General features: G+C 38.9%; 1 protein-coding gene across 7 annotated transcripts in view; it reads left to right on the top strand.

Annotated features, from left to right (window-relative positions):
• The window catches only part of nsd2 (nuclear receptor binding SET domain protein 2), a 53,229-nt gene that overhangs the window by 29,048 nt on the left and 1,371 nt on the right, over positions 1-22,810 (top strand). For all 7 annotated transcript variants that reach the window (XM_060925699.1, XM_060925693.1, XM_060925694.1 and 4 more), the window contains 3 exons: positions 3,640-3,781; positions 9,838-9,944; positions 19,459-19,657. In XM_060925699.1, coding sequence (XP_060781682.1) covers positions 3,640-3,781; positions 9,838-9,944; positions 19,459-19,657 — 448 coding nt within the window. The remainder of the gene's footprint in view (positions 1-3,639; positions 3,782-9,837; positions 9,945-19,458; positions 19,658-22,810) is intronic.

Raw genomic sequence — 22,810 nt, 5'->3', positions numbered from 1 at the left:
AGTCTACTGCATGGTGTTCAGTGGTTTCTGACAGCTGGGTAAATATAAAATAGCATGGCATTGTCGAGTAGTAAATGGGGGGGGGTGTCTGTTGTGGATGTGTTCCACATTGTCATCAATGCCAAATCTGATCCATCAAATGCTGACTTTGAAATGGATGATGTTGAATGTGAAACTGAACACACTGGCAACAGAGCTGGAAATACCCAACCCGCTGTTCAGTTGCTAGCTACTTTTACAGGACCTTTTTATGTAGACAAGAAGGTAAATGGTGGTGAAGTAGTTCAGAAACTATTGAAAATGTTCACGCATGTTGTGTTAAGCTGTTGCGAAATGCAAAATTGTTTCCATCAGTTTTCAAAACTTTAGTTGGAAAAAATATTCAGCACTGGATCCAACGGGTTTAACTTCAGCACTTAAATTAAAGTGCCTATGAATTTAAGATGGTTGTTTTTCAGGCTTTTATAATAATGTCTTTCTGTTAGGACGTGACAAGAATGAAGCCTTTTGAGATATTGGGCACATTTGCGACCTGCTTCTTGATCCATATTTGGCACAAGGAAGTAAAATAAATATCAGTCTTTTCCCCATGAGAAGCTTAATGCCCCCACTGCTGCATAGTGGGGAGGGAATGTAAAAAAATGACCCAAACCCGTGACCAGTCTGCAGCTCGGTGGTTGGAAATCTCAGAAGGTAGGATTGGGTACTAAAACCCCATGGCAATATGGCACCGGTTCCTATACAATTAGCATCCAGTGGACTAAATCGCAATGCAAGTTTTGGGGCCTAATTTTGGTGCCACTTAAATGCCTAAGCTGTCGATTGAAATATTTGCCCTCTGGTTCTCCGAAACAGATGTTACAGGCAACCTAAGCGTCACTTCACCTCATGTGGCATTGCTAGTTATCATTACACTTGTTCTGATGGCAGTAGACACCTACTGTTAGCTAGTAGCGACCTTAAACATGCATAAAAGGTTAAAATGCCAAAAGTTAAATTGTCTTAAAGTGACTGTATTTCTCTTGAAATGATTCTATAACCGGGACATGCATTGTATGTTTTTAAAACTATAGCGTATTTAAGGTGTTAATTTTAGTGCTGTCAATTGTGTTCTTTTTTTTCGTGATTAATTTGAAATATTTAATGCGTGAAAAAATGTAGGCAGTTAATTCAGTTAATGCATTTTGTTTACTTCCTGTGTTAGCTGACCATGTGGCGGAAACGGAACCATCCTAAAAGGTGGATAAGTAGAAGGATGAAGTTTTAGGCAGAAAGATTCTCTTTGAAAAGTTCCCTGACTGGATCTTTGGAGAAAACAAAAGTAATCTGCAGTTTGCAAAGCCTAATATAATTACCACAAAAGTAATTTGTCTTTGAAATATCCCATTAAAGCAAAACACCCTCCGAAACTGTCTCTACGGGACTTTGCCCGTCTCTGTTGCAGGTGTGTGGTACTTTGTGGGTGAATAATGAGACCTGTAAGCTTTCATATTTGCGTGGACCATTGTGGACCTGTGAAATTCAACTTGGAAAAAGGAACACAGTTTTTGTTAATAATAAAGAATAAATCATTTAGATTAGTGCATATTGCCTTCTAAGCTGATATCTAATTTTAATGGTCTTGATAGTTTTGAAATCCAGCTGGCACTTTAACATATAAAGTTAAAGGTCTGGGTCTTCTTTCTGTTGGGGAATATGCTTTTCAAACTGACAGTTAAGTTTGATGACTTTTATTGTAAGTCTGTAGTTAACAGAAGAGAATCTGTGTTCATAGTTACAAAGATGCTATTGAATTGAATATTATTTGAATTTAAATATACAGTACTGGTCAAAAGTTTGGGCACGCCTCCCAATTCAGTGTTTTGTCTTTATTGAGAAAGACTTAATGTCTTAATGATGGATGTTGTTTCTCTTTACTTAGTTCAGCAGTTCTTGACATAATATGGAGTACTACAGTTGTGGAATAGGGCTATTTACTGTATTTATTATTTACTGTTTGATCTCAGATGCATTAAGAAGGCAAGAAATTGCATTAATTAACTTTTGACAAGGCACCTGTTAGTTGAAAAGCATTCCAGGTGATGACCTCATGAAGCTGGTTAAGATAATGCCAATAGTGTGCAAAGCATCAAGGTAAACAGTGGTTACTCTGAAGAATCTAAAATATAAAACATTTTTTAAATGCTTTTTTTGTTTGCCACAACCTATGGAACACACATGGAATTATTTAATAGTTTTGATGTCCTCTGTATTGTTCAATGTCAAAAATAGTCAAAATACAGAAAAACCTATGAATAAGTAGGTGTGTACAATATTTTGACTGGTACTGTAAATATCCATTTAAATTTCCATTATTACAAGTTTAAGAAGGAAAAAGCAATTAATCATGATTAATCATAGCGAACTGTGCGGATACTTACGTTTTGTTTTGTTTTTTAATCGATCAACAGTCCTAGTTAGTATGTTACGTTTTAAGTTGAAATTTGCCTTAGAAATTAAAAAAATAAATAAAATTCTTGAGTGTCGTTGGCTAAGCCACACTCCAAAATTCTCATTTTGTTTCCTCAACTCGTGGACCTCCTCTCAGGGAGACATGTTTTCATCGATAGCCAAGTCGACAACCTTGAGATTGCGGTCCTTAGGGATTGTATCAGACTCCTGACCTGGTGTCATCCTCCACTGGTCACTCTCTTTCCTCTTGAGAACTCCCCAGTCTTTATAATGGTACAGAGAAATTGTTCTACTCTCGCAACACCGAAACCACTCCCTTTAATAGTTGCCACCCTGGCTCATGAACAATTTTTTAAAATTGAATGCTGGTTACAAGCTCAGGTATGGTGACTAACTGTAAAGTTCTCCCTTCGAATAGCGACAATCCATTTTTGGCTCCTTTCTGCATCAGAGGGCAATATAAGAGTAGTATGTACTTGGTTGTACTTACTGAAGGCTTTACACAGAACACAGCAGTGTTCAGTAGCGCTGTAGGTTTATTGAAACCTCTTTTTGCGCCATTCAACAAAAATCATAGCATCAGTATGGACTAGAAAAGCACTCGGAGAGTGCAGACCTCCGCCAAGAATCCTTTAAAAAAAAATCCGGGATCCAGAAGGTGATCCGGATCACCGCCAAAATTTAATGGATTGTTACTTGTGCTCAGTCACACCTCTGGGAAAAATTTCAGAGCAATCCGGGTATTACTTTTTCCGTAATGTTGCTAACAGACAAACCAACGCTACCGAAAACATAACCTCCTTGGCGGAGGTAATAACAGAAGTTACTTGACTGCCTTAGATTTTACAGAAAGTATGTTGACACCACCGTGTGCATATAGCAAATTGGCAGTGAGATTATCCACAAGTGAAATACTTTTTTTTTCTACTTTTAAGCTGCATTATTTTGCTGGTTTGCTCAACCGCTATTGAGTTTCTTTAGATACCACAGGAGGTATGGTGTCTCTCAAGGGTTATTGGCTGTTGTGGAAATTGGTTATGTTGTTTAACATGCTTATTTATTTTTTAAAAGGAAATGTGTCCGCATACAAAAATCAAATCATGGCTCATTTCATGGGCACTGTAAGTCAAAGTAACTGGATAAACCACTGCTGTCAATAAAACACGACTCAATGCTGTGTGCATATAGGACCGGATCATTGATGCAGGCCCTAAAGGGAACTACTCCCGCTTCATGAACCACAGCTGCCAGCCCAACTGTGAGACTCAGAAGTGGACAGTGAATGGAGATACGCGTGTGGGCCTGTTCGCTGTGTGTGACATTCCAGCAGGTGAGTTCAGAGAAGAGCACTGAGCACAGCAGGCCAGATTTATTACAGTAAATGTATTGTCAGGATGAAAATATACAGACGGGTGACAAAGAGGTGGAGAAGCACAGGCATATATAAAAATTTTTCATGAGATTTAAACTCGAACATGCATGGACAAACATGTTTAAAGATGGACTGCCTTTCAGATTTTTCAAGTGTAGGTCGTAACAGTGTTTCCCACAGACCAGATAGCAATTTGTGGTGCTCCACTGTGCCGATGAGGGAATCGTGCACGGTGGTGTCGTGGCAGTCGGTGGAGTCGGTCATTGGGGTGTATGCAAAGTGTTTACAGCGGGCGGTGTTCAAACACACAGTATTTTTCTTCAGAGTCACCTGCTGGGACTATTTTAAAGCTACAAGAAGCATTTGAGATTATTCAGTTCAATCTAAATTCTTTTAAGTTCTTTAAGAGAAGACAGCTAAAACAATTTTTACCAGAACCCTGCCTGGTTTCATTCCTTGACCCAACTTTACATTACAGGGCAGGCCATTAGTTTGCTGGGCTTGATGTTGTTGGAAAACCTGTCTTTTTAAATTTATGAAAATTACTCACCAAGATTGAAGTTAAAGCTTAGTTTTTACTAGAGATGCACCGATTGCAATTTTTTGGGCCGATTCCGATTTCCCATGGAGTGTGACCTGCCGATACCGATTTTGGCCGATTCCGATTTCATTTTTTCAAACCACTACACAGCACACACAAAGACTATTTTCTTTTTATCTTTTCTTTAATAGAACATTCTGCCAGATTTTCAGTAATAAATTTTCAACACCTCAAAGGTTGAAAACAAACAAAAAGACTTGTTCTTTGTAAAATCTTTCTTCATGTTTGGTATTAACATATTAATTCCTGAAATAGGAAATTCACACAAACATTTTTTCTTTTCCCATCCAATATCTGGCACAAAACAACTTCCCCCTCATATATTATTTGCCTACTGCTATGGAACACACTTTCATAAGCCTATTTAGATCTGAAAACTTATGCCTTATAGAACAACCTATTACTTCATTCAGTATCAAAATACAAAAATAATTTCCAGTCATACTTATACCACAGCCATACAGTGGTGCTTGAAAGTTTGTGAACCCTTTAGAATTTCCTATATTTCTGCATAAATATGACCTAAAACATCATCAGATTTTCACACAAGTCCTAAAAGTAGATAAAGAGAACCCAGTTAAACAAATGAGATGATAAATATTATACTTGGTCATTTATTTATTGAGGAAAATGATCCAATATTACATATCTGTGAGTGGCAAAAGTATGTGAACCTTTGCTTTCAGTATCTGGTGTGACCCTCTTGTGCAGCAATAACTGCAACTAAACATTTGTGGTAACTGTTGATCAGTCCTGCACACTGGCTTGGAGGAATTTTAGCCCATTCCTCCATACAGAACAGCTTCAACTCTGGGATGTTGGTGGGTTTCCTCACATGAACTGCTCACTTCAGGTCCTTCCACAACATTTCGATTGGATTAAGGTCAAGACTTGACTTGGCCATTCCAAAACATTAACTTTATTATTCTTTAACCATTCTTTGGTGGAACAACTTGTATGCTTAGGGTTGCTGTCTTGCTGCATGACTCACCTTCTCTTAAGATTTAGTTCATGGACAGATGTCCTGATATTTTCCTTTAGAATTTGCTGGTATAATTCAGAATTCTTTGTTCCAGCAATGATGGCAAACCATCCTGGCCCAGATGCAGCAAAACAGGCCCAAACCATGATACTACCACCACCATGTTTCACAGAAGGGATAAGGTTCTTATGTTGGAATGCAGTGCTTTCCTTTCTCCAAACATAATGCTTCTCATTTAAACCAAAAAGTTCTATTTTGGTCTCATCTGTCCACAAAACATTTTCCAATAGCCTTCTGGCTTGTCCACATGATCTTTAGCAAACTGCAAATGAGCAGCAATGTTCTTTTTGGAGAGCAGTGACTTTCTCCTTGCAACCCTGCAATGCACACCATTGTTGTTCAGTGTTCTCCTGATGGTGGACTCATGAACATTGGCTAATGTTAATGTGAGAGAGGCCTTCAGTTGCTTAGAAGTTACCTTGGGGTCCTTTGTGACCTCGCCGACTATTACACACTTTGCTCTTGGAGTGATCTTTGTTGGTCGGCCACTCCTGGGGAGGGTAACAATGGTCTTGAATTTCCTCCATTTGTACACAGTCTGTCTGACTGTGGATTGTTGGCATCCAAACTCTTTAGAGATGGTTTTGTAATCTTTTCCAGCCTGATGAGCATCAACAACGCTTTTTCTAAGGTCCTCAGAAATCTCCTTTGTTCGTGTCATGATACACTTCCACAAACATGTGTTGTGAAGATCAGACTTTGATAGATTCCTGTTCTTTAAATAAAACAGGGTGCCCACTCACACCTGATTGTCATCCCATTGAATGAAAACACCTGACTCTAATTTCACCTTCAAATTAACTGCTAATCCTAGAGGTTCACATACTTTTGCCACTCACAGATATGTAATATTGGATCATTTTCCTCAATAAATAAGTGACCAACTATAATATTTTTGTCTCATTTGTTTAACTGGGTTCTCTTTATCTACTTTTAGGACTTGTGTGAAAATATGATGATGTTTTAGGTTATATTTATGCAGAAATATAGGAAATTCTGAAGGGTTCACAAACTTTCAAGCACCACTGTATATCATCTTTGTCAAATGTGTATTTGTAGAGTAATTTCCAATGGAATCAAGTGCAACCAAGGTTGTAAAACAAACAAAAAGACATTTTTTTTCTCTCTCTCTTTGTACAAATCTAACTAGATGTTTGGTAATAGGCTAGCGTATTAATTCCTGTAATGGGAAATTCACACAACCACAAACATTTTCTTCTTTTCACATCCAATATCTGGTACAAAAAAAATTCACTATATTTGGATATCCAAATATAGTGAATATATATATATTTTTTTTGTTAACAGTGCGCGCCGGAGCTCGTTAGGCGCGCAGGACTGACACTGTTCTGCGCAAGCGCAACACAATCACACTAAAAAGCATGTTCATGCTGCCAGTGTAGCTGCAGTCTTTTTAGTTGCGAATTACGAGTATTTCCACTTTCATTTCTATGTGATACACAAGTTTTGATCGGCAGAAAATCGGCATATTTTAATTTTGACTGGCCGGTCGCCGGTCATGGCCGATCACGTGAAAATCGACCGATTCCGATCAGCAGCCGGTCAATCGGTGCATCTCTGGTTTTTACCTTAGTTTTTTGCCTTTTTGATGGCAATCTTTCAATCATTCTTTAGTTGACATTCAAGGAATAGCAAAAAACAAGCTGGAGGTTTTTATTTTAAATATTGAACTCAACACTTACCTCAACCAATACTAAAATGAAATAAATAGTATAATGTAACAAAATAATAAAATATCATAATTAGATGTAAGAAACCACTTAAGGCAACACCAAGGCAACTAACAATAATGAAAAAGCATTACCCCAATTGGTGCAAAGCCTGCATGCCCTATCAGAACATTTAATTCTCGTGGCTTCCTGAAAAAAAAAAACTCAAGTGCCCTATCGTAAGGGAAGTGATTGCTGAAGTGGGATAAACGGGATAATGCAATAAGGCCGGTTCCTCGCGTCAAGCTGCTGCTGTATGCATCAAAATTGGTTTATAGCCTGACTCGGGGATGTCCGTTTCCTGTAAGCCAAGAAGGCTATGATAAAGCTCATCACGAGCACGATGTAGGCTACCTTTTAAAATGAGGGGTTGGAAGGCGAATCGGGAAGGCTGCGTTGTTTTTAATTAGCCTAACAGGCCGACTTGCAGGCCTGTGTACACGCCCCTCCGTCTCTCTCTCTCTTGCTCTCTGTGTGCGCGTCTGTGAACGAGAAGAAAGAGCACTATGAATGAACGGAACGATAAGCAACGGAAATTTTTTTCCCCCCAAATCGCGAGTCTGATTGTGTGGCGATAGGAATCCATTGTGTGGCGCTGCGCCACACAATGGTCTATGTATGGGAAACCCTGCATAAAAAGAATTTTCCTGGCACCCAATTATTTTTGTTTAGTGGACCAAAAGCTACTGAATTCGAATCACAGACTTGCAATTTTATTAGTTTTTTTTTTTTTAATAGAACAATTAATGAATTTAGGGCCACATGGCCCTAAATTCTCCACTATTTTTTTCCTGCTTCACCATGACCCAATACCAGATACTATGTCATGCATCACGTGGTGGGCTTTCCCCGTTCACGCAAGCCATTGTGGGATACAAATTTGAAACAGGAGAGAAAAATGGAGGACGTGAGTGCGCGAATGAAACATGAAAGACTGACTACATTAACGGAAAGCAAGAAGAAAAGCCGTTATGTTGTGAAGGAAAGGAAACGCAGGACCAAACTAATAAATATTGGCGGTCAGCGAGCACCTCGTTGTGATCAGCTGTTCGCATAGCAACAGAATGATGTAACTGTCAGTGCACGGTCAAGGTAACCCTGCACATGCGCACACGGACTTCCTCTGTCTGCTTAACTGCACGAAGCGAGCGATTTCATACACATTATTTGCTCTGGAATCCCCTCAAATTAAATCACTTCCCAGCCACAGAATGGCCTGGTTTTGTGAGATATTACAGAAATAAACATGCATCACAATGACCAAATTTCTGAGGGAACTAAATTTCACAGATTTTATGAAATTGAAAGGCCGTCTCACTTTAAATAAGACTAATCAAAAACAAGTATTTAATTAGTGCAATTTATTCTACAGAACACTGGCTTAAAATTTTGGCACACTTGCTATTAAAATTTTGTGGCACCTGATTTTGCCCTAAAGCATCTTCCTAGAATCTTTATTAAGTTTATCGACACTTGTGGAGAGATTGTGGTCCACTCCTCCATGTAGAACACTTGTACACAGTTGGAAACTTCAAGTTCAGGTGCTATGTTTTGTGAGAGATTCTCAGGAATGACTCTTTCTTTGAATGCTTCCAGATGCCTCTAGTTGTTATGAAAGTGCTATTTAACAGGTCACTTTGAAACGTGACACCCAAAAGAGTCTAAACTGTGTTTAAGCTGCATTCTCCTCACTGTCTGGCAGGACAGTGTGCTTAGAAAACCAATTCATGGCTCATTTCCAACTGTTTCAGATATGTGAAACATAATAGCCCTGATTGCAATAATAGATTTTCCACTGTATTTTTAATGTCCATTACCTGATATGTGCAGGTCCACAACCCGTTGTACTTTTTGTGTTGAAAGGCGCCCAAAAAACAAAAAAGTGTTAGTCAAACAATGTTTCATATTTTAGATTCTTCAAAGTAGTCACCATTTACCTTGATGACACTTTGTACACTATTGGCATTCTCTTAGCCAGCTTCATGAGGTCGTCACCTGGAATGCTTTTCAATTAACAAGTGCCTCATCAAAAGTTAATTAGTGCAATTTCTTGCTGCCTTAATGCATTTGAGATCAAACAGTAAATAGCCCTATTCCACAACTGTAGTCATCCATATTAGTTCAAGAACCACTCGGCTAAGTAAAGAGAAACAACATCCATCATTACTTTAAGACATGAAGTGACCTTTTAAATAAGGAAAATAAAGAAAAAAACATGGAATTCGAATTTGTCTCCAAACTTTTTGACTGGTACTGTACCTCAGGAAAACAGAACCTGGTTAAAGGTAACACCAGTTATTGGTGGCTGACAAATGAGAAATACTATATGTTAGTTTTGTTTGCATTTTAAAAAAAAATTAAACGTCAGTATTGAAAATATTTGAGAGAATATGCAATTTTAAAAGTCCTCATTTATTTTCATGCAAAAAAAATCCTGCTTTTTTTCTAAGTAATTTTGGGTTTCTCCACTTTTTCGGATTTTTGTTGTTGGCGTGCAATATATTCTGTACAGATGTCCGATTAGATAATTGTGTGTACAATGGTCATTTGTTCAGAAGAAAGCATCCTGAGAAGCAGTGATTGTGTTTAATGCTTTCTTGAAGGCTTTTCATTTGTTTATTTTGTTTGGTTAAATTTCTAGGTACAGAGTTGACTTTTAATTATAATCTGGACTGTCTCGGGAATGAGAAGACTGTCTGTCGCTGTGATGCACCTAACTGCAGTGGCTTCCTAGGAGATAGACCCAAGGTGAGTCACATGCTGCTGCAAGTTCCCAATCATTCATTAACGTATAGCAAATAGTTGACATGAAGACCAAGAGCTTTAGGTGTTGTATGACAGTGCGGCTCATTCTGAGGTCCAGCGTACTGTGTTGAGGTTCCCATGCCTCCTGGAAAAGTGAGATTTATTTCTACAGTCATTTAAAGTAACTGGAGTCAGTGTTCCAGCTAGTTGTCCAAGAGGGCAGGGTGCCAATGATTATCGCATGCAATTTTCTGAGCCTTGAGGGCAATTTTGCACACATCGCTATAGACAAAGAATCTATCATGCAAAATTAGCCATACTAGGCAACTATGCAAGGTAGATTGTTTGTGAAATAAAGTTAGCAAATCTGAAGCTTAAGTTAACCTGTTTAATATAATTCTTCATAATAGTATTATAGTAGTGTATTATTAATAGTACATAGAACCATACACACTGTTCTTAAACATGATGATTGGAGTTGACTAATAATTCTAACAGACATTTTAAGTGATCGTCTCTGCAACAGTTTTACACAATGCATGCATTCAGGAATGTAATTTCTCTACTGTTCTATTTATCAATTTTATTCATCTTTAAAGAATCCCTGCATTCAGCTGCAGACCTGCCGAGAACAAATTTATTAACCCGAGTAGTTTTTTCTAAACAGGCTAACTATTTATAGAATTTTGCAAAGTGGTGCAGGTCATTTTCTATTAAAAAAAAAAAAAAAAAGTAACTAATCCTGAATGTAGACCCTGCTGCCAGTTAACATCTTATACTGTAGCAGGCCCAGTATAAGTACATTTAACATTTGCTATCCTGATTAATATATTGTTATTAAAGAAAAATGTGCCATGTTGAATGCTGACATTACAGCAAAGACAGACAGCTTTGATAAGTCCACTCTCAGGTTTCCACAGTCAAATAATCAGTCAATTTGTGCAAAATTTTTAAATATTAGACTAATTTAAAGAAAAAGTCTGAAAGATGATAAAGGATTCATTAGTACAGGCTGTCAGTGTTGCTCTGATGAATTTAACTTGGATCAAATGTCTGTATTTTGCACAAATCACCAATAACATGGTGCATTGGGGTTGTTAGTTTGAATTAATATTGCCACAAAAAATATTAGAGAATGTAGATCTGTCAGTCATCACCTAAAACAAGCTCGTAAGCCAAATACTGACCAATAGCATTAGGCCTATTGACATACAGCAACTTGTCTAACATTTAGATTTATTGCTATATAATATTAACAGCAGACCTAACAGTTTGGCCTATTTAAAATTAAAAATTTAAATGGTTGCAATTGAATTGCAATTTGCCTTGACTAGGTCTAACGTTCATGACTAGATTTTCTATAGAACTATATTTAAAGTCTAGATCTATCAGTCCTAACTTTTTGATTTGAATTTTAGTCCTACAACTTCTAGATGTACTTATGTTCTCTGAGCCCCTTGCAGCTGTAACCAGTTCTTCTCTCCTTCATGCATTTTCATGCAGCACGTCGTTTTTTACACTTGCGTTTACTTTGCTTCATTGACTCGTTGTAATGTCTGCACTGCCTAAATGCAAAGCTTCCGATGAGTGTGTGAGCAAAATATTTGAAAGGACACAAAATCAACCTGAATAGAATAATTAAAAAAATAATATAAGCTTAAACAATCCAGTTTCTCCACAAGACTTGAAAGTCGAACTTGAGTAAGCTTAATTCTTTCGCAGGCGTCGAGAATTCTCGCTTTGCAATTTCAAAGGATAAAAAGTGATAACTTGCAATTTCATTGTGACTTTTCTCAAGCAATTCCAAAATGATTATAGACTTTTATTCTGTTGTATCATTGTGATTGTAAGAAAGTAAGCTATTAGAAGTATTTAGTACTAAGTTACTAAGTACAAAAAAGTAGCAAAAACACTCAATTTTGTTTGTGACCTGGATGCGCACACACGTCGGGGAATCCCACCAAAACCACAGGGTTTCAATATTTTTTAATTTTTTAATTTAATTTTATTTTTTTCTGCCAGCACATCAGCTTGGAAGTTTGTGAAGAAAAACTGAAACTATCATGAATATTTTCTATAAAATTTGTTGGCAAATAATCTCAAGTTATTTTTAAAAAATAGTGGAGAGCTCCACTAATAAGACAGAGCCTGACTATGACCCACACTAATAGTGTGCTGTGATTGGTCAACGTGTGTTACTTCCACTGGAAGTTGGCTTCATTCATTCATACTCGTGAGGGCACACTTTATTTCTGTGGCAGAAAGTTTGTCAAGGGTGCTTTTATAAGTAGGGCACATATAAATTTGGGCATGACATTGGTATTTGAGGATAGGGCATAAGTTCTGGATGGCAAGGCACGGCACACTAAAATAAACTGTCTGGAGCACTGGGAGTTTAGATGTTAGAAAATGGATATACTAGTGCATCTCATAATATATCGAGAAGATATTGAATACTGTGAGTTTTTCTTTTTTATAATTTAATTCAAAAAGGTAACCTTTCAAATATTCTATATTAATTACACGTAAAATGAGATATTTCAAGCCTTTTGTTTTAATTTTGATGATTATGGCTTTTAGCTCATGAAAATCAGAAATCCAGTATCTCAAATTATTAGAATATTTCGAAGGATCAATCAAAAAAGGATTTACAATAAAGAAATATCCAACTTCTGAAAAGTATGTTCATTTATACAATTAATACTTGGTTGGGGCTCCTTTACCCTGAATTACTGCATCAAAAGATTTTCTCTAGAGTTTAGGTCAGGTGAGTTGGCTGGCCAATCAAGCACATTTAATATCATGGTCAGCAAATCATTTGGTAGTAGTTTTGGCACTGTGGGCTGGTGCTAAGTCCTGCTGGAAAAGGAAATTGGCATCTCCATAAAGCTTGTCAACAGATGGCAGCATGAAGTGCTTTAAAATTTCCTGGTAGACGGCTGTGTTGACTTTGGATTTGATCACAGTGGACCAACACCAGCAGATGACATGGCACCCCAAATCATTACAGACTGCGGAAACTTGACCCTGGGCTTCAAACACCTTGGATTCTGTGCCTCTCCACTCTTCCTCCAGACTCTAGGACCTTGATTTCCAAATGAAATGCAAAATTTACTTTCATCTGAAAAGAGGACTTTGGAACACTGAGCCCCAGTCCAGTCCTTTCTCTCCTTAGTTCAGGTAAGATGCTTCTGACGTTGTCTCTGGTTCAGGAGTGGCTTGATGTTAGGAATGCGACAGTTGTAGCCCCTTTCCTGAAGACGTCTGTGTGTGGTGGCTCTTGATGCACTGACACCAGCCTCAGTCCACTCCTTGTGAAGCTCTTCCAAGGTCTTGAATCGACTTTGCTTGTGACAGTCCTCTCAAGGCTGCGGTCATCCCTGTTGCTTGTGCACGGTTTTCAGCATTGACCTTCTGTGGCTTATCCTCCTTGTGGAGGGTGTGGATGATTGTCTTCTGGACAAATGTCAAGTCAGCAGTCTTCCCCATGATTGTGGTTGCGTGTACTGAACTAGACCGAGAGACAGATGGTATTTAGTGTGCTTGCAAAAGCATACTATTGTTCTTCTTAAGTTTTATTTTTATTAGGGCCCGAGCACCGTTCGGTGTGAGACCCAATTGTTTTTCGAAGGATTCTTCTTATTATTATTATTCTGCCACGTTTGGCCTTATTTGAGGCATTTCCCATGCACGAAAACTCATGAAATTTGGTATACACATCAGTCATTGTCACCACTACTCAGCCACAGACTTATGGCCCAGGGACTTCATAGCGCCCCTTTTCCATTTCCCATTGAAATGAATGGGTAGAACTTTGGAATGATGTCGTCATAAAGCCATTTGGAGTGAAATTACACATGGTCATTTTTAACGTATTCCTCTTAAACGGTTCATCAAATTCATGTCAAACTTGGCAGACATGATGCCAAGATATTGCTGAAGTTGAATTGCTAAGGGGTTTTTGATATGTTGAAATATTATAACATATAATATGCCAAGATATTGCTGAATGTTGAACTTGATATCTTGTAATATGATTCTGATACTCTTTAGCTGTTATGGGCCTGTCTGGTATAGCGCCACCAACTCTGGCCAAGGAAAGAATAGGGTTTTGAATACGTGTTTTGACACCTGATGAATTTTAACATGCTCCTCCTAGACAGTTCATGAGATTCATGTGAAATTTGTTATACGTGATGCCAAGATGTCGCTGATATTAAATTGCGAAGAGATTTTTGATCTCTTGTAATATGTTGAAATGGCCTTATGATTTTAATATCTTGCCACATAAACAGGAAACGTGTCAGAAAGCCACAGTGCATTGACTGTATGGTTGGAATGCCTTAACTGATTGATCTGACACTTTACAAAATATTGTGTATTATGTGATGATATTCACATGTGTAATTCAGATGCCTAGCACAGCGCCACCATCTGGCCAAGCAGGAAATGGGGAAAAATGTTCAATTCATTGATGGATTGATCTGAAACTTTACAAAATATTGGACATCATGAGTCTGATGATATACAATTCTGTGCACACTCATACACACACAGTCATATGCATATTTATGCATACATACACTCAAGTATGCACTCACATGCACAGACATCTATGAGCACACTCTCTCACACACACGCACACCCCCGACAAACACACACACACACACACACACACACACACACACACACACACACACACACACAATAATAGCGGAGCACCATACCTAAGAAAAAATAGTAAACCCATCGAGTCGATTTTTTGTGATTTGTCTGTGTACGTGTACCACCAGTCATACACACCGCCTAGTGGCCAGAGTTAGTAATTACCAGTCATACACACCGCCTAGTGGCCAGTGTTAGTAATTACCAGTCATACACACCGCCTAGTGGCCAGTGTTAGTAATTAGTCATACACACCGCCTAGTGGCCAGTGTTAGTAATTACCAGTCATACACACCGCCTAGTGGCCAGTGTTAGTAATTACCACTCGTACACCACCTAGTGGCCAGAGTTAGTAATTACCAGTTATACACACCGCCTAGTGGCCAGTGTTAGTGATTACCAGTCATACACACCGCCTAGTGGCCAGAGTTAGTGATTACCAGTCATACACACCGCCTAGTGGCCAGTGTTAGTAATTACCAGTCATACACACCGCCTAGTGGCCAGTGTTAGTGATTACCAGTCATACACACCGCCTAGTGGCCAGTGTTAGTAATTACCAGTCATACACACCGCCTAGTGGCCAGTGTTAGTGATTACCAGTCATACACACCGCCTAGTGGCCAGTGTTAGTAATTACCAGTCATACACACCGCCTAGTGGCCAGTGTTAGTAATTACCAGTCATACACACCGCCTAGTGGCCAGTGCTAGCCAGTAAAGAAATAAAACAAAAGAGACTGGCTATGATGTAAGAAAATTCTACAACCCAGAAACAGATGGGAGCTCCACTTTTAGGCAGTGCCTAAATCTATATATTAGTGACCTGCCATCATTGTGCATTTTGTTGCAGACATATGAAAACTCTGCATGTACACACACACACACACTGCAGGCACAGGAAAGCTAAGATGACTTAAGATTACAGCGTGAGATAGAGATTAGGAGACACGTATAATTTTGTACATATATAAATGTACATTTTCACACCACAGAAACACACACAGTCTTTGTCTATCTCTCATCCGTCAAGCAATCATGGCATTTGCAACATGCACATCACCTTTGAACATTTGATGAATATATGACATGTGACTGTTTTTGTTGGGTGGCGGGATGTCCTGGGTTGCGAAACCACACGTGCGAGGGCCCGTCAAGGCCGCTAGCGGCTTTAATTATTATTATTATTATTCCATTTCACCTGTTTTTTGGATCCACTACCGCTTCTAGGGCTTTTGAGATAGACACACCGTTCCAATGCTGAAACGTAGGGCCCGATCTGGAATGGCGTGCTTGTTAAAATGGTTGCACTACCCCTTGTCGTTCGTTTGGTATTCCCGTTTTTCAGCAAAATTCCGTGCCATTGAAATGAATGGGTAGAACTTTGGAGTGATGTCATAAGGAGCTCCTCCACTCTAGACGTTAGAGTGAGACCAGCAGAAAAAAAAATTAAAACTGCGATTTTACAGCCAAAATCCATGTTTTAAACCCTGTAAAACCTCTGAATTAAATTGAAAACATATAAAAGGGTGGAGAGGAGATTTCACTGCGCTTTGCGCAGTGAAGTCTCCCTTCAAAATGATGTGAAAGAGACTTTGAGCCAGAGAAGGAGTGAGAGCTGTTGACCAAAGCCATTTAAAACAAGGATTTCAGAGCGTGAAGCACTCTGAAATCCTTCTTTTAAAACATGACACTGTGTGACAATGTGTATTGGTGGAGATAGTGATTGGGTGAGAGAGAGATGGAGAGAGAAGCAGAGAATGTGGCTTCATTTGAGCAAGCACACTCCAGCAGTTTCTGCAGAGGAAATGCAATCTAGTTATAATTTCATCTCATTATCTCTCGCCGCTTTATCCTGTTCTACAGGGTCGCAGGCAAGCTGGAGCCTATCCCAGCTGACTACGGGCGAAAGGCGGGGTACACCCTGGACAAGTCGCCAGGTCATCACAGGGCTGACACATAGACACAGACAACCATTCACACTCACATTCACACCTACGGTCAATTTAGAGTCACCAGTTAACCTAACCTGCATGTCTTTGGACTGTGGGGGAAACCGGAGCACCCGCAGGAAACCCACGCGGACATGGGGAGAACATGCAAACTCCGCACAGAAAGGCCCTCGCCGGCCACGGGGCTCGAACCCGGACCTTCTTGCTGTGAGGCGACAGCGCTAACCACTACACCACCGTGCCGCCCCATAGTTATAATCATTTACTCAAACTTGAAATGCTCCATTTTGAAGTTTTTTTTTTTCTCCTTTCTCCTGTAGGCCATAATTATTAAAACTAAAATGGAAAAATGCTTGAAACACTTGTTTACATGTAATGAGTCTAGAATATATTAAATTTTCGCTTTCTTAAATAACTGATGGAAAATAGTGAATTTTTTTCACAATATTCTAATCATGAGATACAGTAGTAAGTGTCACCTTTATTGTCAACATTAGTTTTATATAATGTGAGATGCTTCTAGGTTGTTTGGTGCAGGGAGTTTGTCTTTGAAGCAGCCACTAAGAGTTTAATAAGTATAAACTCACTGAAAACTTTACTAGGAACACTATAGTAATACTGGGTAGGACCTCACTTTGTTCTCAAAGCAGCCTCGATTCTTCATGGCATGGATTCCACAAGATGTTGGAAATCTTCTGGTCCATATTAACATGATTTGGCTCATGCAGTTCCTTTAGTTATGGAATGGAAGTAACCATAAGAAGATGGGTAAATTGTGGCCATGTAGGGAGGCACAGGGTCAACAGTAACACTCAAAGCAACCTGTCTGGCACCAGCAATCATGCCACAGTCCACCTTTTGGTGAAGTAGCTTCATTTCATTCTGGAAAAATTGAACCTTAAATTTATTCTGAGAAAAACATTCCTTATCAAGAAAGTTATTTAACAAAAACATGCCACTATTATTGGCAGTCCTGCGTTTAATACTTTGTACAACCTCCTGTTACCAGTAAAACAGCACTGAATCTTCTAAAACATTTTATAAGGTTGGAGATACAGAGCAGGGCATCTGAGATCATTCCTCTTTACCCAATCTCTCCACATCATCCAGAGACCGAGGCACTCTCTTGTAATCCAGCGATGACCCGGTTTTAGTTTCCTGGTGGACACAGCCAGATTTTGATTTAAAATGTCCTGGGATGTCATGGAGTCCATGATGCCATGTACCCTAACAAGGTTTCCAGGGCCTTTGGGGGAAAAACAGCTCCAAAACATCACAGAACCTCCACCATATTTTACAGTTGGGATTGGGTTCTTTTCATTATAGCCATCCTTCTTTTTACACCAAATCCACCTTGAGTGTTTATTGTCAAAAAGCTCCATTTTTGTTACATCAAACCAGAGAACACGGTTCCAGTCAAAGCTGTAGTGGTGCTTTGCAAACTTCAGGCGCTTACATTTGTGGTTAACTGAGAGAAAAGGCTTTTTTTTCTGGCAAACCTTCCAAATAATCTTTTGGCATGGAGGCGGCATCTGGTGGTGGTTTTGGAGTCTTGGGGACGCCAATGTTCCCCCCCATAATTTATCAACAGTGATCCTTGGAGATTTTTTTTTTTTGCCTCCCTTACCCTCCTCACTACATGTTGGTGCAAAATAAACTTGTCCTTTTCCAGGTGAGTTTGTAACAGTTCCAGTTGATGTCCACTTTTTATTATTGCCCCAACAGTAGAAATGGATATTTTCAGGCGAGTAGCTTATTTTTTTTTTTTTATAACCGACTTCTTCCTCATTTGTTTTGTGTGGTCTCTTATCTTTCCCATGCTGATGGATGACTAAGGGTATTTGGCCTCTGTGGCACCTCATATTTGTTTCCCATGGATTACAGCTTGAAAGTTCCTACACACTCCAATCAAGTCAAATGTTTCCCATTTAAATTGTACATGCTTCAGTTACATTATATTCACTATCATTTTCAGGGGTGCCGATAGTAGTGGCACGTGTGTTTTTGTTAAAAATAATTTCTTGCAGAGGGATATGTTTTTCTCTGAATACATTTTTCAGTTAAAGGTTGGATTTTTCTAATTTTTTCAATGCGAGATGAAACTACTTCACCAAAAGGTGGATTTTTTTTTCTTCTTTCTTAACCCTTTGACTATAATTGTAGGGGTGGGTGTGTGTACTTACACTACTGTTCAAAAGTTTGGGGTCACCCAGACAATTTTGTGTTTTCCATGAAAAGCCACACTTTTATTTACCACCATAAGTTGTAAAATGAATAGAAAATGTAGTCAAGACATTTTTCTGGCCATTTTGAGCATTTAATCGACCCCACAAATGTGATGCTCCAGAAACTCAATCTGCTCAAAGGAAGGTCAGTTTTATAGCTTCTCTAAAGAGCTCAACTGTTTTCAGCTGTGCTAACATGATTGTACAAGGGTTTTCTAATCATCCATTAGCCTTCTGAGGCAATGAGCAAACACATTGTACCATTAGAACACTGGAGTGAGAGTTGCTGGAAATGGGCCTCTATACACCTATGGAGATATTGCACCAAAAACCACACATTTGCAGCTAGAATAGTCATTTACCACATTAGCGATGTATAGAGTGGATTTCTGATTAGTTTAAAGTGATCTTCATTGAAAAGAACAGTGCTTTTCTTTCAAAAATAAGGACATTTCAAAGTGACCCCAAACTTTTGAACGGTAGTGTACATGTGGTGGTTTTTTTAAAAAAATTATTATTTTTTAATGTGTAGTTAGAATGTATATGCACACGTGCGCACACAAAATATAATTAGTTTACTTTAATATTAGATGTGATTCATTTGAAAATAATGTATAGTCATTAATGTCCTGGTAAAAGATTTTCTAAAAAGAGAGGGAACTGCACTGTGTCACAGATAACCCCCACTTCAGAGCCTAAAGCCAAGCTACAGAAGAAGAAACCTAGGAGGCGGCGTGCTCGAAGTGAAGGGAAGAAGCAATCTGAGGATGAGTGTTTCCGCTGTGGCGATGGAGGACAGTTGGTTTTGTGTGACCGTAAGGGCTGCACTAAAGCTTACCACTTGTCTTGCCTGGATCGAACCAAGAGACCATTCGGTAAGCCTTGTATCCCAGTGTAACTGCTCAGATTGAGTTAGTAAATAAATTTTAAATAATTGTACTTGGCGCTTTAAAAGTAAAAACAGAATTCTAACTTCAAAGGAAATTTTATTCAAGATGATCCGGTTATCAAATATTATATCCCAAATGCCAATTATATTAGTTATATTAAGCATTTTGGGCTTTGTCGAGGTTTCAAATTATGTTGATTATTTATAACAGCTTGAAGATTCTATAAGCTCAAGAATTCATTGTTTTCAATGATTTACTGAAGAAAAGGATCAGTAGAATACAAATCAAGTTAAAGGCTTTTCTGTGGGGCATCACCGTATTCACTTTAAGTAACAAACTTAAACCATACTCAGCTGCTCAAACAATGAACTTGTTTACAGGTTTGGCAATGAGCCAACTTAGAGGTTTAATAGAAGGTGGTTTGAGTTATTTTGATATTTTTGAATTGCAACCCCAAATCAGAGAAAGTTGGGATGGTAAAGTGCAAATAAAAAAAAAAGAAAGCAGTGATTTCTAAATTTACTTTGACTTGCATTACACTGCCATGAACCCAATATACTTCATGTTTGTAAGGTCAGCTTCATTGTATTTGTTAATATACATCCATTCCTCCATTTCAGGCCTGCAACACATTCTAAAAAAGTTGCGATGGAGGCAATTTAGGGCTAGTAATGAGGTAAAACAATTAAATAATGTGATTTGTAATTATGATTTTGGTACAAAATCAGTATCCAAGAAAGGCCTAGTCTTTGAGGAGTTAAGAGGGGCTGAGGATCTCTGGTTTGTCAACAAGTGCATGAGAAAATTTGAAGTGTTGAAAAACAATGTTCCTCAAAGAAATATACAGTGGCATGCAAATGTTTGGGCACCCTTGCTGAAAATGTTTGTGACTGTGAATAGTTAAGTGAGAAGATGATGAACTGATCACCAAAAGGCATAAAGGTAAAGACGACACATTTCTTTAATATTTTCCGCAAGATTACATTTTTATTTCCATCATTTACAGGTGTAAAATACCAAAAAAATGAAAAGGACCTGAAGCAAAAGTTTGGGCACCCTGCATGGTTAGTACCTAGTAACACCCCCTTTGGCAAGTATCACAGCTTGTAAACACTTTTTTTCTAGCTAGCTAATAATCTTTCAGTTCTTACCTGGGGGATTTTCACACATTCGTCCTTGCAAAAGGTTTCCAGTTCTACAAGCTTCTTGGGCTGTCTTGCATGCGCTGCTCTTTTGAGATCTATCCACAGATTTTCAATGATGTTTAGGTCAGGGGACTGTGAGGGCCCGGGCAAAACCTTCAGCTTGTGCCTCTTGAGGTATTCCATTGTAGATTTTGAGGTGTGTTTTGGATCATCATCTTATTGTAGGACCCATCCTCTTTTTAACTTCAACTTTTTTACAGATGGTGTGATGATTGCTTCCAGAATTTGCTGGTATTTATTTGAATCCATGCTTCCCTCGACCAGTGAAATGTGCCCTGTGCCACTGGCTGCAACACATCCCCAAAGCATGATCGATCCACACCCATGCTTCAGAGTTGGAGAGGTGTTCTTTTCCTGGAATTTGGCACCCTTTTTTCTCCAAACATACCTTTGCACATTGTGGCCAAAAAGTTCTATTTTGATTTCATCAGTCCACAGGACTTGTTTCCAAAATGCATCAAGCTTATTTAGATGTTCATTTGCAAACTTCAGACACTGAATTTTGTGGCTTGGACGCAGGAATGGTTTTCTTCTGATGACTCTCTCATGAAGGTCATATTTGTTCAGGTGTCGCTGCATAGTAGAACAGTGCACCACCACTCCAGGGTCTGCGAAATCTTTCTGAAGGTCTTTTGCAGTCAAATGGGGGTTTTTATTTGCCTTTCTAGCAATCCAACGAGCAGTTCTTTCAGAAAGTTTTCTTCATCTTCCAGACCTCACCTTGATCTCCACTGTTTCTGTTAACTGCCATTTCTTAATAACATTACAATCTGAGGAAACAGCTACCTGAAAACACTTTGCTACGTTCTTGTAGCCTTCTCCTGCTTTGTGAGCATCAATTATTTAATTATTCAGAATGCGAGGGAGTTGCTTAGAGGAGCCCATGGCTGTTGATTTTAGGGACAAGTTTGAGGAGTCAGAGAATTTATACAGCTTTGAAATCTGCATCATCTGACCTTTCCTAACGAAGAATTTGAACAAGCTACAGCTCAATAAGCTAATTAAGGTCTGGAACCTTGGTAAAAGTTACCTGAGAACTCAAATGTATTGGGGTGCCCAAACTTTTGCATGGTGTTACTTTTCTTTTTTCACTCTCCAATTGTACAAAACAAAAATAATACACAAATCCTGCATAAAATGTTGAAAAGAAATGTCGTCTTTACCTTTATGCCTTTTGGTGATCAGTTCATTTCTGCTCACTTAACTATTCACAGTAACAGACATTTTCAGCAAGGGTGCCCAAATTTTTGCATGCCACTGTAGGAGGGGATTTGGATATTTCATCCTCTACGGTGCATAATATCATTAAACGATTTGAGGAATTTCTGTGCGTAAAGGGCAAGGGCACAAGCCTAAGCTGAACACCTGTGATCTCCGATCCCTCAGATGGCACTGCATCAAGAACCGTCATTCTGATATAATCACAAGGGCTCGGGATTACTTTGGCAAACCTTTGTCCAGCACGACGATACAGAGTTATATCCACAAATGCCAGTTAAAACTTTACTGTGCAAAAATGAAGCCTTATCTTTACTGTGTCCAGAAGTGCTGTCAACTTCTCTGGGCTCTCATGGTATGGAGTTGTCATGCCCTTGGCATTAATGCAGAAAAAGTACATTTGAGATTTCGGCGCAGCATATGCTGCCTTCAAAACGACATCTTTCCCAGGGATATTTCAACAAGATACTGCAGAATCACATTCTGCACACATCTCTTCCACAGCCACGCCTTTAGAGAGGGTGTCCGTCCCCAGTAGAGAATGTGTCGTGTAATTTGAAATGAAAAATGACAGCATGACCCCTTACTGCTGCACACGTTCAAATGTGTTTGCAGGAAGAACGGGACAAAACACCTGAAATGATTCATCACTTGTGTAGGGACTGAAGGCATTTTGTAAGTGTTGTGAGAAGGAATGGCAACATTATAAAGTGGT

The sequence above is a fragment of the Neoarius graeffei genome, chromosome 7 (genome assembly GCF_027579695.1).
Source record: "Neoarius graeffei isolate fNeoGra1 chromosome 7, fNeoGra1.pri, whole genome shotgun sequence".
NCBI lineage: Eukaryota > Metazoa > Chordata > Actinopteri > Siluriformes > Ariidae > Neoarius > Neoarius graeffei.
This window is presented reverse-complemented; position numbering and strand designations above follow the sequence as displayed.